The following is a 24,564-nucleotide window of genomic DNA, read 5'->3' on the forward strand; positions in this document are numbered from 1 at the left end:
TAATTTCTGTTCAGAGCGCAATTGAGTGATGTTTCAGAGTGTGCTGAATATGCGCTAAATAGTTTGCAAAGGAATGCAGAGTCAAAGAAAAGAGTCTACAGATTTTTTTCCCTGGAGACTTCCCCCATTTTTTTAAAACGTCTCCCAAGTGATGCTACTTACAATAATGAGATGTCAGTTAAAAAGATATTCTTCAAAAGACCAGGGTATGGCAAAATATCCATTATGAAATCCAGAAGATTGGATGCTTTAGAAGCAAGGGAATGCCCTCCTTATTTAAGTTGCAACGTGGAGCCCACAGCATCCAGAGAACCGAGCAGAATAGTGTAGGAGGTGAGCAAAACCTGAAACCCCGTAGCAAACAGTCTGTGTTCTCTGTCACAGCACTTCAGATAATGTGCTGGCAGATGTAGGGACACCTTACAGTAGGTGTAGTGTTAACTGAGTCTCCACCCCAAAATGTATGCAGCATATAGACAAAATATATAAGAGATAAACAGTATGAGTATGCCATTATAGGTAGAGCACTCAGAGACTTGAAGGCGGACGGAAATAAAGTTTGTGGAAGTAATTTTTTTTTTTTTTTTTAACGTGTATGGGGAAATACAGAAATTGGACCGAGGGGGAATGATAAAGAAGGCCTCAGGGACTTTCAGTAAGAGCCTTTTCTGTGAAACGGAGTGGCTTATTCAGAATAAAATCATGAGGCTTTTTGGAGACAACACCAGAATTAGAAGAGAGTTCTTTAGTGCCTTCATCTGTAAGATAGCTTTGATGTCAACTCCAGAAGCCAGAAATGAAACTTGTAGGCTGTGATAGAGGAACCATGTGCTATTTCAGCTGTTGTGATTCTCTGAACAGAAACAGTCTCATATAATATGTAGGTTTAACAGAAGGCATCTGGGATTTGTTACTAGCCAGTCATATTCCTGTACTAATAGAAAAAGAGGGTGATATAACAGATTGAATATTCTAACATTTCTTTCATAGGTTTTAATCTTAGTTGTCACATAGCAAGAGAGCGGCTTTATTTAAAACTTGTATTATTGCTTTTAGTGCAGGTCAAGGAACTGGCTTCACAATTTTAGAAGTTTCCATTATAAGCCAAGATAATTTTGAGGTTTATTTTCATATTTATATGATTTCCTGGAAGTTGCTGTAGGCAAACTAACGTATGCGAATTGCTGTGGGTTTTCCCCCTGCTTCTTATGTCTCCCTTCTCTCCGTTTAGATCTCAAACTTGAGTTGCTGAGGACAGCTGTTGATTTCCCATTCTCAGTCAAGACCAATACCTTCAGAGCAGACTACGTGCCCTAGTGTTTTATCAAGGCTGATGTTTTCTCACCAAGTATAACTTACTGGACATGTGGAAATCCAGAGAAAATATTACTTTTTCTCACCAAGTATAACTTATTCATTGAAGAGGCTTAATCACATGAATAAAAAGGAAAATTGCAGCCAAAGAGAGTCACAGCCTTACTCAGATTGTTCCTGGCAGGTTTCTTTCTCCCTACTTCCAGTTTCTTTCTGATCAATTTTATGCCTAGATGAGAAGTTCAGCTTTAAGGGAATTATTTTAACATGAAGAAATGTAAATGGAACATTTACATTACATTACAATGGGACATTTATATCCTTCCTGGAGAAAAGAAGGTACTAATTCTAAAAATTTGCCAAATTTCTTGTTTGTAGAGAGAAGATACTTTCAGTATTTGTTCTATTATTAGTATTTGCTCCCTTTGTAGTTGGCACTGGTGAGACCGCACCTCAAATACTGTGTTCAGTTCTGGGCCCCTCACCACAAGAAGAATGTTGAGGCTCTAGAGTGTGTCCAGAGAAGAGCAACGAAGCTGGTGAAGGGGCTGGAGAACAAGTCTTACGGGGAGCAGCTGAGACAGCTGGGGTTGTTTAGCCTGGAGAAGAGGAGGCTGAGGGGAGACCTTATTGCTCTCTACAACTATCTGAAAGGAGGTTGTGGAGAGGAGGGAGCTGGCCTCTTCTCCCAAGTGACAGGGTACATGACAAGGGGGAATGGCCTCAAGGTCTGCCAGGGGAGGTTCAGGCTGGACATCAGGAAAAAATTTTTCATGGAAAGGGTCATTGGGCACTGGAACAGGCTGCCCAGGGAGGTGGTTGAGTCACCTTCCCTGGAGGTATTCAAAAGATGGGTGGATGAGGTGCTGAGGGGCATGGTTTAGGGATTGTTAGGAATGGTTGGACTCGATGATCCAGTAGTTCCTTTCCAATCTAGTGATTCTATGATTCTATGTCTTACTAAATGGAAGCAAATTGGACATGTGGAAATCTAGAGAAAATATTACTTTTGCCATCTTAGTTGATGATTTCTAATACTGACCACCATAGAGGGGTTTTTTTCTTCATTCTTTTTCTTTCCTTTTCAAGGGTTTCTGTGCTCCTGTTGGGGATAGCAACCTCCTGTGACATATGTTCCCCTGTTCCAGTGAACATTGCACTTGAAAGAGTTATGATTCTGCTGGCAATAATTGATAGGAGTGCCATAAAGCTGACAAGACACTGGGATAGGTATCCTAGACATTTAATAGCACTTTTGTGCCTTTAGTAGGAATGCCTTTCTCATGGCAGAATTTGTGTTCCACCGTCCTTTTGTATATAAGCCAATATAATAGAATATACCTGTGATTGAAAACTTGGATCCCTTTAGGTTGATTGACTATATTAACAGTTTGTCAAAAGGAGGACATACTTCATTGAAATGTCCTAAAAGCCACTGAATTTGTGCCCATCTGCAGGCAACCTTAAAATGTTTTAAATGACACTGCAAATGAGCAGAGTATATAGCAAAAACAGACCTGGAATTCATTCTGCCACCAACAACCACAGAATAACATTCAATTAGTAAAAATAAGGGACAAGCAGTTAAGGTAATATATGAATAAAATTATACTGAAATCATAATTCACATACTGAGTTTGTTCAAAGTGTAATTAAACCCTATACTCACCCAGATTTCCAGGATCAGTCCCTGAATTTGCAGTTTTCGATTTTCCCATGTGTATGCTACAGTCATGGACTTGGAAGCCACTTGAAAATGTGACTCATTCCTTAGAAGTAAAATGTATTTTAAAACAGTGGCCAAGATTTTTAGAAATGGTTAGCTCAGCTGTCTGTAATTAGGAAGCTGAGTTTGTAGCTTGACGTTTTCTGAACTTTTAAGATGTCTGGTTGCTCAGCAACTCCAGATCTGGCCACTGTGATTTTAATACCATATTATTCTTCACTGTGCCACCTTCTGTTGCGAAAGGAGTTTAAATTGAGATTGTTAATAGAAAAATATGAGCAAAGCAAGTGTTTCTTCTGCTCATGTCCCAAAAGCATAGCGGGTTTTGTCACACCGATATCTTTCTTGCATGTTTGCATGAAGTGATTACTGCTCTTTCACCTTACTTCTTCATAATCTAATGCCACAGATTTGTGGTTAGCTGACTGCAAGCACAATCTAGATCAGTATGAAGTCATACTGTTACTGCTGTTGTCTTCAGGTTTCAGAATGCCATGTGGATACAAATTAAGCCCTAAAGCAATGGATACAGATCCTGCAAAACAGTGTATAGTAAGGTATGTTCCCAGTAGGCTGTGTCGGTAAAGGTGCCATCAGTAGAGATTTGGGTGCCCTGTGAGTTAAAGTTTCTTGAGGCTTCTGGATGTTTCCGATAAATCTGGTATTTCAAGTAGCAATATTCCTGCAGTTGGCTTTCATTCTGAGAAACAGATGTGTGCTTAAAAAGAACCTATTTACCTCCCTTTTACCTCACAAATTTTCTTGGACTATCCGAAGCATCGTTTTATGGGAGAGGAACTGCAATTGCAGGGAAGCTGAGGGACAGAAGAATCACACCTAGATGAGAACATCTATCACAGTTACCTACAGAACTGAGACATAGACAGGTGTGTAAAACCATATGTCTGCTCTGATTACCTCTATAAACACTGTACTCTTATCAGCTTACTTTCTTCTATGTCTTCCTTTGTGCATCTGCTACAATTCATTATTGTGAAAACACCAATCTGATCAATCGTGTGTCCCGAGAGGAAGAGTTTTAAATTGCTTTAGATTTACCTAGTGGTCGATCCTACTTCAGTACAAAATATTATAGTCATACTTGGGGGGAAGGGTGGTTTGTTTCTCATACTGCAGCAGAATTGCCTTGTGCTATAGGTATTTTCTTCCATTTTACCTCACTTTTTTTTCAGAACTTCTGTAAAAGGCAAAAGGTAATGAGCAGCTCATGGTGGAGCCCAGCTGACAGATTTATTCGGTTTTAATAAAGGGCCCAGAATTCAACAAAAGGGTGGATGGACTCAGATTAGTTATCTCCCTTTCATAGGTTTACACCTAAGCCAGGAATGTCTCCCAGAAGTCAACAAGATACAAGCGCATGGGGTTTTTTTATGACCTTTCAGAGAGGAAGGGAGGTTTCTTTTTACTCAGAGGTCCTCTGGGTGAGGTCTTCTCAACCTTTCTTTTATGACACATTTCCTTTCTCCCTTAAGTGTTCTGTGAATGTATTTTTATTTTGCTTTGGTGTTTTTCTGTGGAGCATCCAGAAGTCTCCTTTAAGAATAACAGATACTTTTTTCACATTCTGAGGAAGGATGCAATGACTCAGTTTCTGCTTTAGGAAAAAGCTGTTTTTCAAAATGTGTCTTTTACTTCTACAAAATATTGCATCTTCTAAGTCACTTCTCAGGTTTCTATAATTTTTTTGAGGATATGGAAAAAAGATTTGTTCCAAAGGAGAAGGAAGAGCACTTGACGGACTCTTTCAGTTTTAAAAAATGTTTATTAAAAGGAGTTAAATGACTGGGGGTTTACACCTTTGTAGTTTGTCCTCGTTTAGCTTTCGTTTTGTTTAAGAAGAAGGCCTGAAATGTGAATGGTACATGTTAGTTTTAAAAGTTACTTTCTCTTTGTTCATTAACTGAGGATATGATGAGTGTGAGCTATGATATTCTCCAGTTTTGGTAGCAGACTTGCTAGAACTCACTGAAAACATGTGATGTGTCTCAACAACATTTTTGTGATGAGGGCAGGGATATGGAATCTTCTTTGAGGATGCTCTATTTTCATAATACCATTCAGGTGCCCAAGTTGTGTAGGCATAAAAGGAGAATTTTATGCTTACATGAAATAAAGATAAAATTATATTGATTTTGTAAGGTTTTTTTGCTTTTGTTTTTTAGGAAGTCACCAGGTAGTCAAGAACGTATGAGATGTCCTTTCATGGTTTAAGAATAAACCTAATGTTAATTTCTAGAGTTCTCAAGACAATAAAGGGGTGATAGAACTGCCAAGAAAATGTGTTAAGTTATGCTGTCTTCTTGTCTTCCTTTTTATATTAGAGTTTGGATATTAGGTGCTGGAATGCACACTGAACTGCTGTACAATGCCAGATGTAGAGGCTGGGAGCTTCTATCACAATTGGGATGAGACAGTATTTTGATAAGGTCAAAGAGTACCTGAGTCTATCTCTGTGTGTTAGTTGATAGATTATTGATAGATTATTAATAGATAAACCCATTCAAATTAAGTTTGTGTCTATTTCACTGGATTTCATATCAAATTCACATAGCAGACATTTTTGATGTACTAGTCTGTAAATAGTGCATAGTAATTATGAAACTTTACATTAGGCTTTTCGTATCCATCTCTTTTGGGGTTTTTTATTTCAGTCATGCTGCCTAAAGTTATATTTAGAAGTTTATTTACTTCATTTATGCATTTCTATAGATGTTGAGAGTTTATGGGTAAGATGGGATCTTTACTCTTACATACACATAAAAATAATTCATTTTGCCACATTGACATAAACATTACCTTACTCTTTGGCCAGAGAATTACTTACTGTTCTCCTAGGATAGTAAAAAAGTTCAATTTTGCTTTACATTTTTCATGGATTAAGTTTGCCCGTATAGGCAGATAGTGAATGAACATCAAGTTTGTCCAATAACATACATAAAGAATGCACTTTAGTTCCTTTGTCAAAGGATTGCGCTGCAGTTCCTTTGAGCAGTAGCTGTGCGAAATATTGTCAAGATACTGCACTGGAGGCCACAGTGCTCTCTGAAACAGAGAAGATTGTATAAAATAGCTATATCTGTATTAAGTTTCTTTCTGTTGTGTGGAGCAAAGAAATAGAAAAAAAAGAATTGTTGGATACCATTGCTACATGCTACCGATGCCACAATGGATATTCATAAAGAAATTCAGAGAAAAAAAGTGGAAGTAAAGTTGATGTTTGGAAAGTGCGAGAGAAATAAAAAAACTATTAAGCCTCCTCATGTGACTTTTGTACTGGAAAAAATTACTACAAATACAATAGAGAATTATGTTAGTTGGCATCTCTATGGAGATCATAAATAGGGTAAATATAGCTTTAGTAAAACAGAAAGCCTGCCTTATAATTCTTTTGCAATTCTCGTGATGCATTCAGCAAACAGATGGATAGTGTGATCTGATTGATACAGTCTGTCTGGGTTTCCACAAAGCTTCCACCAACATCCTTCTTCAGGGATTTTTTAAGGAAACTAGGTCTCCATTCCATAATGAGGAAGGTCATCTTACTCTTAAATAACTGATAGTAGAGAAAAGAGGAATCACGGGTTAGGAGTAAATGATTCGCTCCTCTGGTGGTGGAATACTCAGCAGCATTTGAGTATTTGAGGATCCATGTTCATCATATTAAGAAGTCACCTGGAAAAAAAAACAAAGTGACAGAGGTTGTTGCTGGTATTTGAGTTATCCAGATAGTAAGAACAAAGGCTGTGTGAAGAACAGCTGTTGAAAGACCGTATGAGATTGAGTGCTGGCAGCACTTGCAGGTGAAAGCAAGTAAAATTCTGTGTCATTAAGTGTGAAATGATATACATGAGAGAAGATCACTCTTAATTTTCTTAGTACCTTGTAAAATACTGGTCTCTCAGCTGGTACTAACCAGTTAGGAAGATCTTAGGATCATAAGACATACTTCTGTGAAAAAAGTCAACTCAAAGCTCAACAGCAATAAAAAAAAAAAGCAAATCAGATGCAAAGCAATTTACGAGAAGAAAAGAGACCTTTATTATACCACTGTATTTTGACCTCTATTATGCCATCTTAAATAGTACCATACAGTTTCCTTTGTTTCAGAAGAGTATTACAGAATGGGAAGAGACTCATGGAAGAGCATCAGGGGTGATGAAAAGTGTGGAGTAGCTTAACACAGGGATAGCTGTACAATTTAAGTAAACCATGATTCTTCATCTGTGACTATGGATAGGAATTTGACTGTTCTACCAGCCATTACAAGAGCATTTGAAGCTAGTAGGAAACAGGCAAACCACACAAAACTAAGTAATGTGGTTCTTCAGGCAAGTAGTAGATCTGTGGAACGCCTTGCCAAGGGTTGATATGGGTGCTAAAATTTTGCATAGGCTCAAGAGGAGGCTGAATAAGTATTCAAGGACAACAAACCTATTGCAAACTTTTAAATATAGACTATACCAGGAAGTCCCTGACATGAACCTGGTTGGTGGCTGCAAAAGTATTAGGGAAAAGGTATTGTTGAACATACCTTCCCTTTTCTTCTAGGTGCTTCCCATGGTCTGAATACAGAAGCCTGAGCAGAAACATTGTTCTAACCCAGTATAGCTATTTTTGGAGAATACTGAGGAGATTTGTACCTAAATATTTGCCTCATATGATCTGATACCACTCCAGGAAAATCACTGGCAGCATTCTCAGTGACTTCACTAGGTCTTCTTATCACTAGTAATTTGATAACCAGACAACATGTCTCCCGTTAAAAACAGAAACAGCTGTCTTTGATTTCTATTCCCAGTCATCACTCTCTTTGTTTTGTGCTCATAAATGCGAAACTTTGCACTTAGAGAATGAGGCCAGAAGTTTTGCCAGTAAATCATATGAGCAATAAGAATTTTCCAACATTAACCCTAAAGCAACTTGACTGGTGTACATGTTTCAACTTCGTACTGTAACTGCAGTATCAAAGAGCCCTACAGGACTCTGAGGGTCATATTTGCAGCCCCCTTGGGATGAATCTCAGAATAGTGAGATGCAGGTTATGTGGCTCAAATTACAGGTAGCTGAGAGCTGTATGGGTGATGTCCAGTGCACCCCGCTGAACACATGCCTTTCACTGGCAGAATAAAAAGCAGCATGAAAGTCTTGATCCCATTCCATTTGAAATCAATATCAGATCCAGGTCCATGCCAAATATTCTCTAGATTGCAAGTCCTCTGAGGAAGGAACTGTTGGGACACTTCTGTTCTCTGCACTGATGAGACTTGTTTTGCTTAGCAAAATGTGATTTCTACCTTTCAGGACACAGCAAGACACATTGATCTTTTATGGCATGCTGCTTTCCTAGATCTATCTAGTTCTGCCCAAAGGATCAGGCAATATTTCTTTCAAAGTTTACAAGAGTGGAGCTTTTCTTGATGACTTTCAGTTAATTGCTCTATGTGGAAAAAGCCACGTACAAACTGTTGCCCTTCACAGACCTAGAATCTGTGATGACATACTTTAAGTTTTATGGAAACAATAGTCTTTGTAATCAGTTATAAACCTGAAAGGTTTTATGTTTAGTGTTTCCACTGGAGCTGAACCTGTGGCTAGTGCTGTCCTAATGCAGAGTGTATTATCAACATATACTGGAACCAATTACTACAAATAAGATTGAGTAGTAAAAGGTATTTGGGGTACTTAAAATGCCCTACAACTCAGTAAATGACTAAGAAATCAGAACACAGAACAATCAATTTCTGATTTGAAGGTGATTTGTTAATTTTTCTCCAAAGATTTTTAAACATGGCTTTCAGTTAGCTAAATGAGAAGTATCCAGACTTGTTCTTTTCATGTCTGACAAAACAATGCTCAGATGGCAAACATGAAATGAGCCAATAGAGCATCAGATAATGTTAACTGTGCAGTCTGGATGCTTAATTTATATAGACAAGCACACTCCAGTTTGGATGAGTGATGCAGACCCAAATTAAAAGAAAGAGAGAAAAGTGCAATGATGGCTGAAGGCTTATCTTGCTGTCATGTAAAGCATCAAATTTAGGAAGGCTCAAAAAAGCTACTAGTGAAAGGGAGCAATTTGTACTTCTGAGAAAAAACAGATCTAAAAAATAATTCTGGTATATGCACACTGAATCAAACATTAATATTTTTTAAATAGTTATCAAATGCTATAGTTAAATGATGAGTGCAGTGTAGTGGCTACTCTTTCAATATGTTCGAAGAGTATCAGTTAAGGGTATGTTACATTTTATTATTACATTACAGAATTTTCTTCTCTCTCCATTTAAAGAAGTTCCATAGTTTCAGTTCAAATTGCCACCTATCCTCTTTTAGAGCTCCTAATGTTTGACTTTATGTTACTGCACATTTATTTACTAGCAACGTGTCCCATTTTAAAACCAAAATGTCAGAAAGCATGTTAATAACGTCAGACAACATTTTTTTCCAGGAGTTTAAGTATATGTGTGTGCCCTTTCTTTGTTTTTAGATTTGTATTTAATATACTTTTTTTTCAACTCATCTGTGCTGTAATTTAAATAAAGGCATCCCAGCGTGGTGAATTAATTAAAGGCAATCTTAGCTTTCTCAGTCACAAAGTGATTTAGTGGAGTAGATTATATATTTTTCTGAAGTTTGGCCAATATGAATGAGGATGTTAGTGTAGAATTTCAGTGGAGGTTTTGATGTTAGCCAGAAGGTGCAGCCTCTTAGAAGTGCAAGAGGAGAGGTAAGACTGACTTTATACTGGCCCTTTGAGAATCACAGTCAATTAAAAGGTTTTTCAGCAGAGGAACTTTAATTTCAAAATCTTCTTTAGAATTGTTGACTTTTTCAGAAAGGAGAGTATTGCATCTTTAGCTTGGAGAAAAAAACATGTGCTGCTGCGTAAAAGGAGCCCACTGTGTGGATTTACTGCATTTTCAGAAATGAAATTTTTTTACAACTTTGTCCAGACTATACTAGCCGTAGGAGTTCAATAGTGTTTTAAATTACTTATCTGCTTTAACTAAAGGCTGGAGTGTGTGGAGTGCAGAAAATTTCACACTTAGGCTTTGATAGGCTGTTACTGTAAAGCGGTGGGAGAAAGTAATCTACAAAACATTGTAAGATTCCTCTATGGTCTCTTTTCCTGTTGTTCTCTGCAAAGTAATCCAGTCCTGCCTTCTAACCTGTGTAGATACAATCTCTGAATTGACGTCAAAGTCAGAATGACCTTGTGATCCTTAATATGTTACAAGAACCCAAGCAAGGTGAGCTTGCGGTGTTTTTATTTTACTGTTTAACATACATCAGATAAAAATCACAAGGATACAAGATTTCTTTGACAGGAGAGCTTCTGATTGAAGACAGCAGTTAATAACATGGATCCTTTCATTTTTTTTGCAAGAAAACATATATCATGATAACTGAGTCCTTGAATTACATGCGTGAAAAATCTTGGAATAGTCTTTTCACCAACTTCAATAACGTTCCTGATCTTCTGCAATAATCCAGTTGCTTCTGGCTGCGAGTTCATGGATTACCTGCCAACTGTTTCTGAACAGACTATCCTACCTGCCTTGGGAATAATACCACAATTTACCATCTGGTGAGATCACGATAGTATCACTTGACCTCCACATGTGGTCTCTGTCAAGCACTTCATTGAAAACTGGCAAGACATCAGGGCCCGAACATACTGTTCTATGCAGCCTTGAATTTTGGCAGGGTTGCAACATTTAGTGAGTAAACTTCATCTGGCTTGCAAGTCACAGGCGAATAGGACAGGCTGATGTCATCATAAGCTTTAACTCTCATTAAAGAGAAAGTATGTGTCAAGTAATTATGAGGTTTGTTGGGCAAGGTGTTTAGGGCAAGTTAATAGACAAAGATCATTTTAAGCAGCAAGGCTTCTGAAGAACTGGCATTCAGAATGCAATGAAAAATAGTCCTAACACTGTGCTTTGTTTAGAACCTGCATTTATGTCACTTTTCAGACTTTGCTTCTGACTCTGCCTTTCTTAGATCCCAGGTAAAAATGTATATAGTAGAAAAATAAATACATGATGTGTAAATCAGGTTTAATTTAATGCCTTGGTGGCATTGCATTCTGGTCATTGTTTAGTCAAATAAGAAAGCAAGAAAATACATCACAAATAAGTATGTTCTAGTAAAAAAGTGCTCTCTGCTACTTAAAGCTGTATTTTGTTTGAGTTAATTCAGTCATTTCTTGAAAGTTGGGAGTGGGAAATGCAAATCCAGTTTGTCTAACTGCATACCGCTTCAGTTTTTCCTGTCTTCAGAGGATGGATGGTGCATGTTACCAGGAAAAATACCCACCTTATTTTGTTTGCAGTGTGCTCACCTTAATCAGAACATGATAGCTAATAGACAGCCCCAAAGTCCTGCTCAGCTGTATGTTGCTGACGGTTCCAGGCGTGGATAGCAAGCAAAGCGCCATTGTGTGTTTCTTTAACAAATTTTCACAGCAGTGTCTGTTTCTAATTTTGGATGATGAAAATCTTATTCTTTTTGAGAGTAGCTTGATGTAGAAAAGTGTTGTGCTATAGCCCCTAGTAATACTTCAAATTGACGCTGTTGTACCACTTTGCAACCTCCCCATCTGAAAATTGTGAAAGTGGGGTTTTCTGGCTACCCTTCGTAAGTGCTGGGAGGAACTAGACCGAGTCAAAATTTTCAGGGGCCAGTGGGAAGGGATCATACAAAACTATCACTTGACTGACCGCCCAAAGCATATTTGCTAGGCATTCTATGTGCCTGCAGGTGGAGAGGGCTGATATGAGGGAGGGATGAACACTCAAAATAAGTCAGGTATGTTTTTCTCTAAATTGAGAAGACTTCTGAGGTGATTGCCTAAGACATAGCACTAAGCGTTAGAAAATCTCTGCATAATTGTAAGTGTAGAGGAAAACATAAGCTCCAGGGAGCTATGTTGCTTAATGGCAGTAGAACGATTCTCTTTATTCCTGGTCAAACTTTTGTGTGATTGCCTTTTGCTCTCTAGCCCTAACAGATTTTAGGCTACAACCCATGCTCTTGGCTGAAAATTGGGCAAAGTTTCATAGTAAGTTTTGCAAAACTTCAAGCAATTCATAACATCTCTCAGATTTTTAAGTCCAGACAAGCAAACCAACCTGTCAGCCAGTGTGTAATCCTGGGTCCAAGATTGAGGGAAGAAAAGATGACGTATGAAATCCTTATGCCAGTGCCCATTCATGAAGGCAATGAGTCAAGGAGACAATATTGATCACGTCAAACTCATTAACAAAGTTGTCACTAGGCTGCAATCCTACTATGTGTTTTAAACTCTTAGTAATGTTTGGTTTTTTCTATTAATTGTATTGCTCTAACTAAAAAGATAAACACAAATATGAAAAGGAAATTTGGAGTTGATTTTTGCCATTTTGGTTCAAATTCTTTAGAGGAGAAATGAATCTTAGTGGCAAATCAGTTTGTGGTGGTTTTTAATATGTGATTTTTAAGGGTTCGAGGTTTTTTGTTGGTTTTTTCCTCCTGTAAATGAAGACATAAATGAGGAGGATTACATTGTATTCAGAGAAACAGAGGAAGTTCAATTCACTGCCAAAGCAAACATCCGCAGACTTGTGTAGTCTACATGTTTCAATGCATGTGAAAATACTTGGTGTTGTAGAGTGACTTCCTTGAGTGGAAATAATATTGCAGCTAGTAATGAGATTTTGCAAAAGAAGGAAATCACAGCTATCTTAGTAATTTAACGTCTCAAATTTGTTTATGGATAGTTTCCTGTCTGACACATTTAGCTGAACAAGTTAAAGTGTTTAAAGAAGATTAGAATGACATTAATTTTTAACTGCCCTTGACCATGACATTTCACAAAGGGTGTGTTCAATAAAAACAGATGGAAAAATGAGGTTGCCCCTTCACCTTGTAGTATCTTTCTGATGTCAACTGATTTAACTTTCTGTTGCCAATCAGCTGAATATTCAAGGCTTTAGTCTTCTTCATTTTATGAATAAAATAGCGGTAGAGCATAGCAATTTCTGTAAAATCCAGTCATGTTAAGGTGGTTTTTTTCCCTCTTGTTAAGACTGAGATATTTTTGCAGTCACAGCTTCGTTTTTGGCAATGAATACTAATTTTCATCACAAAACTCTGTTTAATACCAGAACTATATAATGAGAAAAATTTAATTTGAAATGAAGCAGCATAAGATTAGGCAAAATGATAGAATATTTTGTGGCATCTCATTAAAATATTCATGGTAAGGATATTTTCAGAAGAGCAGTGCAGTTTGCACTCTACTTATAAGACAGACTTGCCACTTAACACAGCTCCTGAACACTTCCAATGGCAAAGTGTCTCAGAAGCTGAAGCCATGAGTATGACTGGGGTGCAGCCATCATGTGAGCCAAACACGGTACAAGGAAGCATGGTGCAGAACTTCAAAGTCAGGAGGAAACACCGTCATACAGAATGGCATTTTCCTGCTTGAAGACTTAGTTGGTGTTAGTGTTGTAGACTTCAGCTCATGTTGTCAGTAGCCTGGGAATATCATATCTAAACTTGTTCCATGTGAGAGAGGTGTGTCCAGAGTAACACGAACTAGTTACTCTAGACAGCGTCTGGTCTGGTCAGTCCAAATGTCAATCTTGCTATCACAGCAAGCATTTCTTAACTTCATATGGCTTATTTAAAAATATCTTTTTAAGTATATTATTCATTTTATTGTCAGGCTTGTGGGATCCAACACTGAAGAATCAAGAGATACAGAACTAAAATAACCAATCCAGAGAAAATGGTTGCTAATTTCTAAAGTGTAATTATTTCTATGCATTTATTAAAAATGACAAGTTTTAAAAATAATATCCTCTTTAAAACTGTTTATATATGCTAGAGTTTTTGGTATCTCTATGTATGTTGGTTTTGCAGTATGTTGTTGCATTGCATGGGATCCCGGTAGACATATTAAATAAACCACACAAATGCATTCTGCAGCATAAGGACATGTTTTTGGGAGACATTAGGCTGCTGTCTTTAAATGCTGTTTGTAACGTACTTGTGTATTAAGTATTCAGCTTTTAATCAAATGAAGTAGCATACTACCCAATAAGAAAACAAGCTAGAGAAGTTCAGTGCCGAGTAGCCAATTTAATGCAATGTAACTTACAGTGATCAGCCTCATGAATTGCTCATATGCCCAGTTTCTTTGAAAGCTCCCTGAATTTTCCTTTGTCAGTATATGCCAGTGAAAAGCCTAATAAAGTATGACCTGTCCAGGGAGTATTAAACGTATGAGTAAATGTTGTTCAAGACACATTAATGTTCAGTTGGGACTTCTTGTGGTTTCTAGTGCTAGGCATGTTGGAGCATCTGTCACCCTGTAAAAATGCAAAATCAGCTGGATAGAATAGCTTTTATATCATCAAGTTTAGTGGACAGATTTATGTCCCTATTCTGCAGCTGAAAGATTTATCTCTCTGATTTTCCTAGAACCGCTTCTCTTGGATCAAAATATTTTCTTCTGAACTGCTTTAAATTATGTAGAAAATCATAGCAAAATATTTTTTTTAAAACTCTGAAACCATAGATCTTACTCACATATCAACCTACCACTTGTCTTTCACACTAAGCGATAGAAGCATTCATGCAGTTACAATTACATCAAAAGTTTAAAACTGGTTAATAAAAGATGTGTCTTTTCTTTTTACTTCTAGAGCTTCTTGCAAAATGACTCAATTATTTCAAGATTTCTTAAAATTCACTGGGAGAAAGTTGAGATGATACTGTTGTTTGTTCAGTTGCAAGAGCTCTGAATTTTTCTCTGAATCATATTTAAACACTCTAGTGATTCAATAGGCATTCTGACCCCACATGATATCATCACCAGCAGGTGTATCAGAATCTGGCTTGTTTAAATCACAGTGTGTCTTTAGTCAGTGTTGGATGATAGAAACCAGTTTATAGTCAGGGCACGCCAGTGATTGAATCCATGTGCCCATGTGCTCTTTTTCTAATCCTTTTTATTTACTTCTAAAAATAATTTCTACAAACATTCACTCATTGTTTCCCCAAACAAGACATTTTGTAAACGTATTAGACAGAAGTCACAACAATACAACCATTCTATAAAACAATAAAAGATCCTGATATGTAACATTGCATAAAAAGGAGAAAGGAGCAAGAGATTATATGATCTTACTTCACATACAGTTTATGTTATATGCTACACAATTCTGTTCTTATGCACTAAACCACCGTGGGACACCTGTTAAAAGAAATCCAGTTCATAATCCTATTGCTGATAGAATATGTGTATCACATGGAGCTACAATGTTTGAGCAGGAAGAAAATTGCTTTAAGGAGGATTTTGTTAAATGCCAAACCAGGAAAATTTTTGTCTTTTTGAGGTTCTGTTTTTGCTATGGCAAAACAATAGTACTAAGAGTAAAAGGAAAAATCTATTGCCATAAGACAAATGTTTTTTGTAAGGATTCTGAAAGGTTTTTGAAAACATTGTCAAGAGTGGTTTGGATTACAAAATACAAACTATGCACTTCTTTTAATATCTCAATCACATATTGACTAGATGCACCAAGGGGTTTTCCATGAAGGCACAGTTAGAACCGTTTAGACCTGTCTATCAGTCATCTGGGCTTTCTCCTGTAGGTGTGGACACCAGCTGAAACAGAAACTTGCAGTTCTTCAGGGAAAACCTATTTCAGGTAACTCAAGAGGGTTCTGTGTGCTTTTAGTGTACCACTCAAGTGGAGTCTTCCCATGGCAATTTTTAAGTTGTTCTTTCCTACTTGTGTTTTTAGTACTGTTTCTGAGCTGAGATCACCCACCTTTTTTCTATGCTCTTTCTCAGTCCTGTACAAAGCAGGTGTCTCTTGTATGTCCACTCTTCTCCCTGTCAGTTTTAGGAAAAGAAAGAAAACATGGCTCATTCGCCTGGTCTATGTGTTCCAAGACAGTAGCCCTCAAAGAGTATCCAGTCCTCCTCAGCTGTTTAACTATTGGTCAAAATGTGTTGCTTGAAAGGCAGTAGTTCCTGCAAGGCACCAAAGAGGCCTTCAACATCCAATATACACTTCCCACTAAATACAGCTCCTGAACACTTCTAGCAGCAAAGCATCTCAGAGGCTGAAGCCATGAGTATGGCTGGGGTGCAGCCATCATGTGGGCCAAACACGGTACAAGTATGATGCAGAACTTCGAAGTCAAGAGGAGGCACCATGATACAGAATGGCATTGTCCTGCTTGAAAACTTAGTTGGTTGTTATCATTGTGGATTTCAGCTCATGTTGGCAGTAGCTTGGGAATCTCCTATCTAAACTTGTTCTGTGTGAGACTTGTGTGTCCAGAGTAACACGAGCTATTTGGTATAGTTGTAGAAGTTATTTGATATCTTTCCTGCAAGCCCAAAAAATCCAGCTGGACTTCTAGTGTTAGGTTAAATATTTTTACCTGGCTGTATCGTTATTTTGGAAGACCTTCATAGTTGGAAGGTTCTTTTCTACTCAAGATATAATGACAATAATCACAACATTACAGTGCTTTGTTATTTAACTTTCCAAGGTTGCATTAAGCCATTTTTCTCTACGATCTACAGCAACAGTGTGTGGGCTGTCTGTAACAGAACAGACTTGGGTATGTGTAGCTCTCTGAGTATTTTATTGTAGAGTCTTTAATCTGTCTATGGAGGCAGTAGAGTGAGATTTCCTTCTTGGCCAAAGTAGCGATTCAGACAACAGATGTATAGTTAGTATCATCAAGTGGTTTGCAAATGTTGGTAAATACTGAGACACAGGGGAGCAAAAATTAATGGTATAGTTTCTGGTTTACAGAAGGAGTTCCGGTTTTGGGAGTAGTAAACCTGCAGTGAATGTAGGCCTAGCTCAGTCTGTGAATAGAAGAAAGGTGACATTTGCCAGGTAACTTAGCAAGTACTGATATAGATATTTCGGTTGGAAAGATTAATAGTGAATGGTAGATGAATACAAAACCAGTATCTGACCTGTGAGTAGAGGACAGGCAAGATAAGGCAAAGAAGTGGAGCTCTCATTGGAAATTTATCTGAGAACCTCCTTGTCTTTGAATGGTTCGTGATTTTTTGGTGCTGGTTGCTTTTGTTCCTTGGGCCTCCCTTAATACTTTTCATTAATTCATATTCAGTGCAACCCAACCTAAAGAAAATACTGGACTCTTATGCATGAGGAAGCTCAGACTCATTTTACACATCTACTCTTAACTGCATCCACAGACCTCTTACAAGTAACTTCCAAACGCTACAAATGGAAAATTTCAAGCATTAGCCTTGTGGGACTCTTACACAGTTTTGACACAGAACCTCCCAATGACATTGTTATTACACTATAAATATATTCCAAACTCTTATCTAAAACCTTCAAATTTTAATAAAGATGCTTAGCTTTCACCAAAGGAAAATACATTCAGGACATACATCACATATTTTGTCTGCAATATTGGAAGATTTTTTCAAACAACATGTGAGCCATGACATGAATTTAATGGAAAATTGGTTTTTGCATCGTATGTGATCTCATCAGTATGAGGCGGCACTATCTGTCAGATGTAGGTCCTTTTCATCCACTTTATTCATTAACTGTAGTCAGAGAATACTTACTAACATCTTTAAAAACTATGTATTTGTTGCATAACAGAGCTGACCTAGTAATTCGTTCTAGTTACGAGTGCTACATAGGTGAAGCGCTAGTGCTAAGATAAGGAAATACTCAGGAAGCTCCTGTAACAAAATTTGGATGGGAAATTATTTAGATAATGTTGTTAAGGCTTGATTTCCTTTTTAAAGAAGCAGCCAGCCATAACAAATTGCTTTCAAGTTCTATGATTTTGGTATATACAATTGCAAGAAAGAAACAGAGTGGTTTTTGTGTTTTTTCCATTTCTGTTTAGCCTCATAGGTTTACCAAGATTGGCATTAAAGAACGACTTTTAACAGTTTTTATGACTTCTTGAACTAGTTGCTTTCTATGTGCATTGTGGTGTGGCTGGCTTTAAACAAGCTTTTCATCTTCTTTATGGTGTTATGCAGTTAGCTGGCATTATAATAAAAGCATTTTTGTGCGTGTATTTGACTAAATTTGTGTTATTGTTGCAGTTGAGCACTAGCTATTTTCTAGCTTTTTCTTTAGCTGTAGCAGTGTGTTCAACCATACATCTATCTAATGTTCAACTAAATAAGAATGCATAGAACTGAAAAAGATAAGCCGGCTTCTTACAGAGATCCTTTATTCTTAGTAAAGTAGTTATGTCTTTGAGGAATTTTACTGTACCAGACATTCTTCACTCATCCGGTACTTGGGGAAGGGTGGTTAGTGAACTCTACTATTTCAAGTGGAAACACACATTTCCTTACTTTCTCCCTTGACTCTTAAGATTTCCTAGACTTTTCTTTTAAATCACTGGTCCGTCCATTTTTTGTCCTGAAGTGAAATGACCTTTCTGTCTGGAGAGATAAGAGTCAATGTGAAAGCTGCAAAAATTTCATTAAATAACTGCAAACATCATGACTTATGCTTGTAAAGTGTTGGGGAAGTTCAGATGCTGTCTCCCAGATGATTCAAGTTCTTCACAGCTACTGAATTTTGAGGACTATAATCAAATTAATCAAAGCCCCTGCTTTGATAAGTTTCTCATTGTTTAAGGCGGTGTCCTGAAGAATAACAGTACAGTATTAAACGCTCACATATCTTTAGTTATTTAAAATGCAGTGGAGAAGAATGTGGGTTTTTTTCCCCAAGTGTGTTTTTGCCGATTTCTCCAAATAGTCACGAAGAAGAACGTGGCATTAGGTAGCTGTCCTCCATGTAATTCCTCCTCTGTAATCAATGCCTGATGAATCTTTTGCACTGAATAGTTTCCCAGGGTCAACTCAACATTGGGCGTTCTGGTTCTATAAGAATTTGAGGGGTGCAGGGATGAGATTCAACTTCAGTCAATTGCAGTCGGTTCCTACCACTGACAGGCAGTTTCTTCATCAGAAGAGGTGCTCTGTCTCAGTATAGAGTAATACCATAGCTTCAGGAAAAAGTTCTTCAAAGGAGCTCTAAAATTTTGCTGTATCCACTCCTGAGTGTTTGACCTGGTGCTCTTTTCTGGGTATAAGTCTAATTTTTCGAATGCCATGAAGTTTGGTAACCAAAATTGAAGTCTGCAAAATCACTAGTCGCTGTTAACTTTCTTGCCCATTTATTATGTCTAAGATTATCTAGATTGATCTCCCTGGCTTTAGTCATGTGCTGTATCCAGTGGACATGCAATGAAAAATGGAGAAATAATCCATGGCAGTAGGAGGCAAGAGCAGGGCATCTTTCTTTCCCACCCTCCATCACCTCCACCTTATAGTAACTGTTTCCTACAAAGCTGCAGCTCATCCTGGTTAATATGCTTTGTGTCTAGCATAGTTACTATGAAGTTACTACATGTGCAGGATTCAGGTTCACCAAGAAGGGGTGGAGAGTGTCCAGTTGTCATGTGGCACAGCAATTAAAACATTATCCTGGAAGGTGGGAACTGAATGTTTGTTTTTAATAACCTAAGACCCTCCTGAGTGCTTTTAAAAAGGAAGACCAACTGAGGGAGGCTCTATTCATGTGCTACTCTGTAAAATCCATTTATTCTCAGTTTTCACTCAACGTAGGAAAGGACACATCTAAATGAGTGCCTTTCCTCTGAACTCTGGTAATAGCTTTGAGCAGTGTGAAGCTGCCATTTGGTTAATGAAAGCTCCCACAACAAATGTATTTTAAGGGTTTATTAATCCTCTGGATTAAAGGAATTATTTTTATTATTGCTGTTGTTGTTCAGGCCTTTGAAATGTTAGAAAAGCACCAGGCAGTTCTGTATATTAGATATCTCCAGCTATGGGGAGTATCCGGGTGGACAGAGCAGTGAAATGATGCATGTGAGGACTGAGGAATGCCAAAGCATGCCCTGAGTGGGCAGCTCCCATTATCCTCTGCCTCAGCCAAGCCTGGTTCTGTTTAGTGTTGTCAGGACCTTTCAAATATAAAAATTCAATGGATCTTCCTACGTGGTTTTGGTTTTATTATTATTGTTTTTCAATAGAAAGGAAATAGAACTAAATTCCAACAAGCTGCAGAAAATATTATGCAACCCAGTAAAACACAAGTCAGTTGTAATAAAATATTTCAACAGCAATGAATTCTTGTCTTGCCAACCAGCATGTTGTAATTATTGGAAGCCGGGGTGTTACAGATCTTCAAAACTATGTCTGTGAAGTCCAGTAGACATAAATAGAGTGCAGTATGATCTCATATCATCATAAAAGTAGACTTTCAGTTCTGATTCTTCTCTCAAAAGTCCTTAAACAAGAATTTCAGAGGAAAATCGAAGAAACAAAAGAGAGTTGATTCCGTACACATAGTGATTGGAGTATTTAACCGTAATTTAAGGCCTGAAGAAACCAATGGAAAAACAAGATCATGCTGTGGCTCAAGCTTAACAACGCTTGTAGTGTCACAGTGTGCATTGCTGAGTGTTGTGCTCTCTTGTTCCCTTTTACCAAAAACGTGAAATGTCTACCAGACTGGTATTTCTCCTGTGACATTCATCAGTATTTCTTGTGCCTTTCCTTCTCTAGGTGCAGTATTACTGTATCTCTTCTAATCTGTTTCTTTAATCTTTTGTTGCCATAATAAATGCTCATTATAAATATACTGTTCTGAGAAATTAGGTTATTTGACAATCATGGGGGTTTTTGTTACTGACAGTTTGCGATATCAACAAAACTTATCCTAAACTGTGCCTATTTTTCAACTTGGCTAGATTTCGCAAGGAGCATCCCTAAATGATCTGCGGAAAAAGAAGAGACGTGCCCCTCTTCCACCAGTTGCATCTGCTCCACCCACTCCTGCCATGCCATACAGGTCAGAAGAGAGGGAAGACAAGAGGAAGAGCACAATGGGTGAGGGACATTCTTTTCTCCTGTGTAATTCTGTGCATGTGCTTGCAGGGCTCACTGTTTGGAGTTTCCTTAATTCTGTTTTGCTGTGAGTTCAGAAACTTATGTAACTTCTGAGGAAAAATGCATTTGTTTGCAGAATGAAAGTCTGGAAATCAGTTTTTCTATATTACCTCTTCTTTTAATGGCACCATTCAGAGTAGTATAGTAAAAGGTAGATAATACTCATCTTTGAATGAGTTCTTCAACATTTGAATGTTTGGTACAAGCTGGGTATCTAAAAACACTAGCACTGGGCATATTCTGCACCTTCACTCTCATGGTGGTTTTGCTAGTAAATGGAAATACACAAATAGTAAATGGAAATGCTAGTAAATGAAGATAGGCTAGGCAATACTGAATGGCATCTGAAGCCATGAGTTTCTGCTAGAACTGGAGCACAGTCAAGGTAATTCAGTATCTCCTCATGTTGCTAAAGCTTCAAGATGTTTTCTTTTCCTGTAGTGCTCCAGTAGTTCAACATCAACTGACCGTATTCAGTGAAGTTTTTCTTTTGAATTTAGTCTTCAGTTTTGTTACAAATCAATCTCTCTTGAGTCTTTAGCCAATCAAAGAAGAAAAGAAATGGTGCTCTCAAAGGGATGTTCTATGTAACTGGAGACAACAAAAGAAACTTCAGTCTTCAGCTGTATGTGACACCACATTCACTGTCATACAGGAAGACTGAAAAATATTCTCCCAGACCTCTGTTGTTATCTGACTGCTAGCTTATTCAGATCGGTGGGAGATTTGCCTGAGTGAGGACCCCAAGATTATACTTTGAGCAAACAAAGTGATTTTATGATGGGTAAAGATATGAGATAATAACCCCCGATATTGGAATTTGTTTTTTCAATACATTAAGAGAATCATTCTTCAAGTGCGGTAATGCACTCAGGGCACTTCAGTTCATGCCTTTGACCTCATGTTTCATAAAGAGCTTAAGACATGCAGATATGACATCCTGTCATAGATAATTGCTTACATTACAAATGCCTCACAGTTTAGAAAGAAACCTCTTGGCTTTGTTCCAGCATTTATTTTCAGTAAATGCTTCACATTTAGTGCCTCAGCATTTATGTAGCAGCAGGAGTCCATTATCTTGTGACATGTTCGACTCTATTGACATCTCTTATTTAAGCCCGTTAAGGGGAATGTTATCATTGTGCCATATAATACAGGAGTTTTCAGCAAATTGCCTTACTTTTAACCATTGCAGATGTCACAGTCTGTCCCTCCTCATGCTCTGCCCTGCTGCTGGTCACTTATTGATGACATTTGGTACTTTAACATTTTCCGAGTATTCATTGTGTTTTCTATCAGTGCACAGAATGTAACATTAAATAAAGCAGAGTACAGCCGCTTCTAGTCTGTTCACTACTGTATACATAAGTGCTTGGTGGTCAAAGTCTCCTGCTGTAGGATTCTGTAGTATCATTTATATTAATGGAGGCTTATTAATTTACACCAACAAAAAACTCATGCTAGAGTAGCCCTGTCTTCAGTGCTTTTCATTTTCGGCTACTTTCTTGAATGAAAGCATTCATTAACATGAAAAAACGTCACAGCAAGGTAAGGTTGGTAAAACAGCCTCTCTTCTGGGCCCTTGCAAGAAAACTATGAGAAAGCACAGATGGCTCTCAAAGCAAGAGAGAGAAGCTGTGAAAACAGCAAGACTGTAGTAAGGGGAAAAGCATACTGCAAGAAATCAGCAGCCACATGACGGAAAAAGGATTAAAGCTACCTATGTATCTCCCAAAATAGCTACATGAATCCTATCAAAATATCCTATCAAAAGTGGTCTCAAACTGGCAAATGCACTTCAATATTCAATACTGAGTCCCTTATCTGACCCTAAGTATTGTGCCCAGTTTTATCAAAGCCGTGAAAAAGGATATGTACATTTGCCAGTATTAGATTATGTCTTGATTCTCTGGAAGCTATTGACTCCTACGTGAAAAATCATAATGGTTTAATTTTTTTTTTCCCTGTCTTGGTGCTACTTTCCTTCTCAGCAGCACCAGACCATGAGCCTAGGAGTATAGGAATGATCAGAATGGATAAGACAAGAGGTTCTTCTCTGCCAGGATTGTCTTCAGCAGTGACCGCAGCAGATGCTTAAGGCAGGGTGGGATAGCAGAATGAGCAGGTAGTCATGGATCCTCAGTGAACCTTTGGCTTCTAAGGATTTTCCAAACTGCAGTAGCTCGAGGTCTGTACACTACCACTACAAACTGATAGCAGCTTTTTGACTTTGCAAATAGTGAACAGAGTGTAGCGCAAAGGTGCCTGTAATTATTTAGTAATTGCACATAGCATTGAAATAGCTGCTGACAAAAGTTATGAGCATTTCCTTTGGTAAAGTAAAACCCTGTTTAAAAAAAAAAATGGCTTAATCATCTGCTTCTCCACAATGTCAAAATAATAAAAGACCTACTCAGATAGAGAAAAGAAAAACCTGCGAGGAGACACGCTTCGAAATATTGTCCTGAGGCATTTTCCTCTTTCTCTCAAAGAGTCAGGAAGATAGTCATGTAAAGTATCCTAGAGGTCAACAAATTTAGGCAGTTTGGCACTTCAGCAGGTAAAAATACAAGACGTTTTTCATATTTCCTTACATAGGTTTTTTAAAGTTTTTTTTTTCTAAAAATGAAACTTTTTTTCCTCCTTCCTTATGTCTGTCAAAACTGGTGATTTTAACTGTTAGCTGTGATGGACAGGTGTCTGCTGGGCACAATCCTGGTCCTGTTGCTGTTGGCTTAAGAACGACCTATCTTTTCCTTCTCCCTTAATTATTTGGGAGTAAATAAGAGCAAAATGAGATCCAAGTAGATTTTGGATGTGGGTAAGGGAAAATCAATGTATGTTTAAAATATAACAGTAAACAGAGCAACCATTATCTTGACAATGAAGTAACGAATAATTGATCCCCCTATAGGTGATGGACGGCAGATGCCACAAAAGCCTCCTAGAGGCACCATTCGTGGTCCACCCCAGTTAGTGATTCCCCCACCCCCACCTTACCCTCCTCCTGACAGAGACATTGTGGATCCTACAGTCTGTTACAAAGAAGCAGATGTTACAGCACCAACAGAGCTCATACCTAAACGTATGTTTGAAAATATATGTATTTGCATTTCAACTCTTTTGATGGTTACTCTCAGGGGTAGCTTTTCCAGACTTTCCTCTCTGCTCTGTAGACATGCATGTCTGTGTTTTCACTTTTTTCCAATTTTCCAGCCTGTTGTCTTTTAAAATGTCCAATGCAGTGTAACTAATTAATATAAAGTAAACAAAACACTTGTTTGGAGACAGTGTTGCAGGTGAAACCTGACCATTGTATGGAAGCATTTAAAAATAACCATCAAACCTTGTGACTTTGTGCAGCTAAAAGCAAAAAAAATATGTTCTCCTGTATTAATTCTCCATGTTCTGTACTAATGTTTTTTTCTGTCTTGAGAGACTGGTCTTGAGAGACAAATTTCTTGGAGAGTCAATAGGTCTATCATTC

The 24,564-nt window shown here is 37.8% G+C and overlaps 1 protein-coding gene across 12 annotated transcripts in view; it reads left to right on the plus strand.

Annotated features, from left to right (window-relative positions):
- COBL (cordon-bleu WH2 repeat protein) overlaps positions 1–24,564 on the plus strand; it is a 212,933-nt gene that overhangs the window by 139,628 nt on the left and 48,741 nt on the right. For 11 of the 12 annotated variants that reach the window (XM_054058712.1, XM_054058708.1, XM_054058703.1 and 8 more), the window contains 2 exons: positions 20,879–21,017; positions 23,992–24,162. In XM_054058712.1, coding sequence (XP_053914687.1) covers positions 20,879–21,017; positions 23,992–24,162 — 310 coding nt within the window. The remainder of the gene's footprint in view (positions 1–20,878; positions 21,018–23,991; positions 24,163–24,564) is intronic. The other variant, XM_054058709.1, reaches the window with a different exon arrangement.

The sequence above is a fragment of the Cuculus canorus genome, chromosome 2 (genome assembly GCF_017976375.1).
Source record: "Cuculus canorus isolate bCucCan1 chromosome 2, bCucCan1.pri, whole genome shotgun sequence".
Classification (NCBI taxonomy): domain Eukaryota; kingdom Metazoa; phylum Chordata; class Aves; order Cuculiformes; family Cuculidae; genus Cuculus; species Cuculus canorus.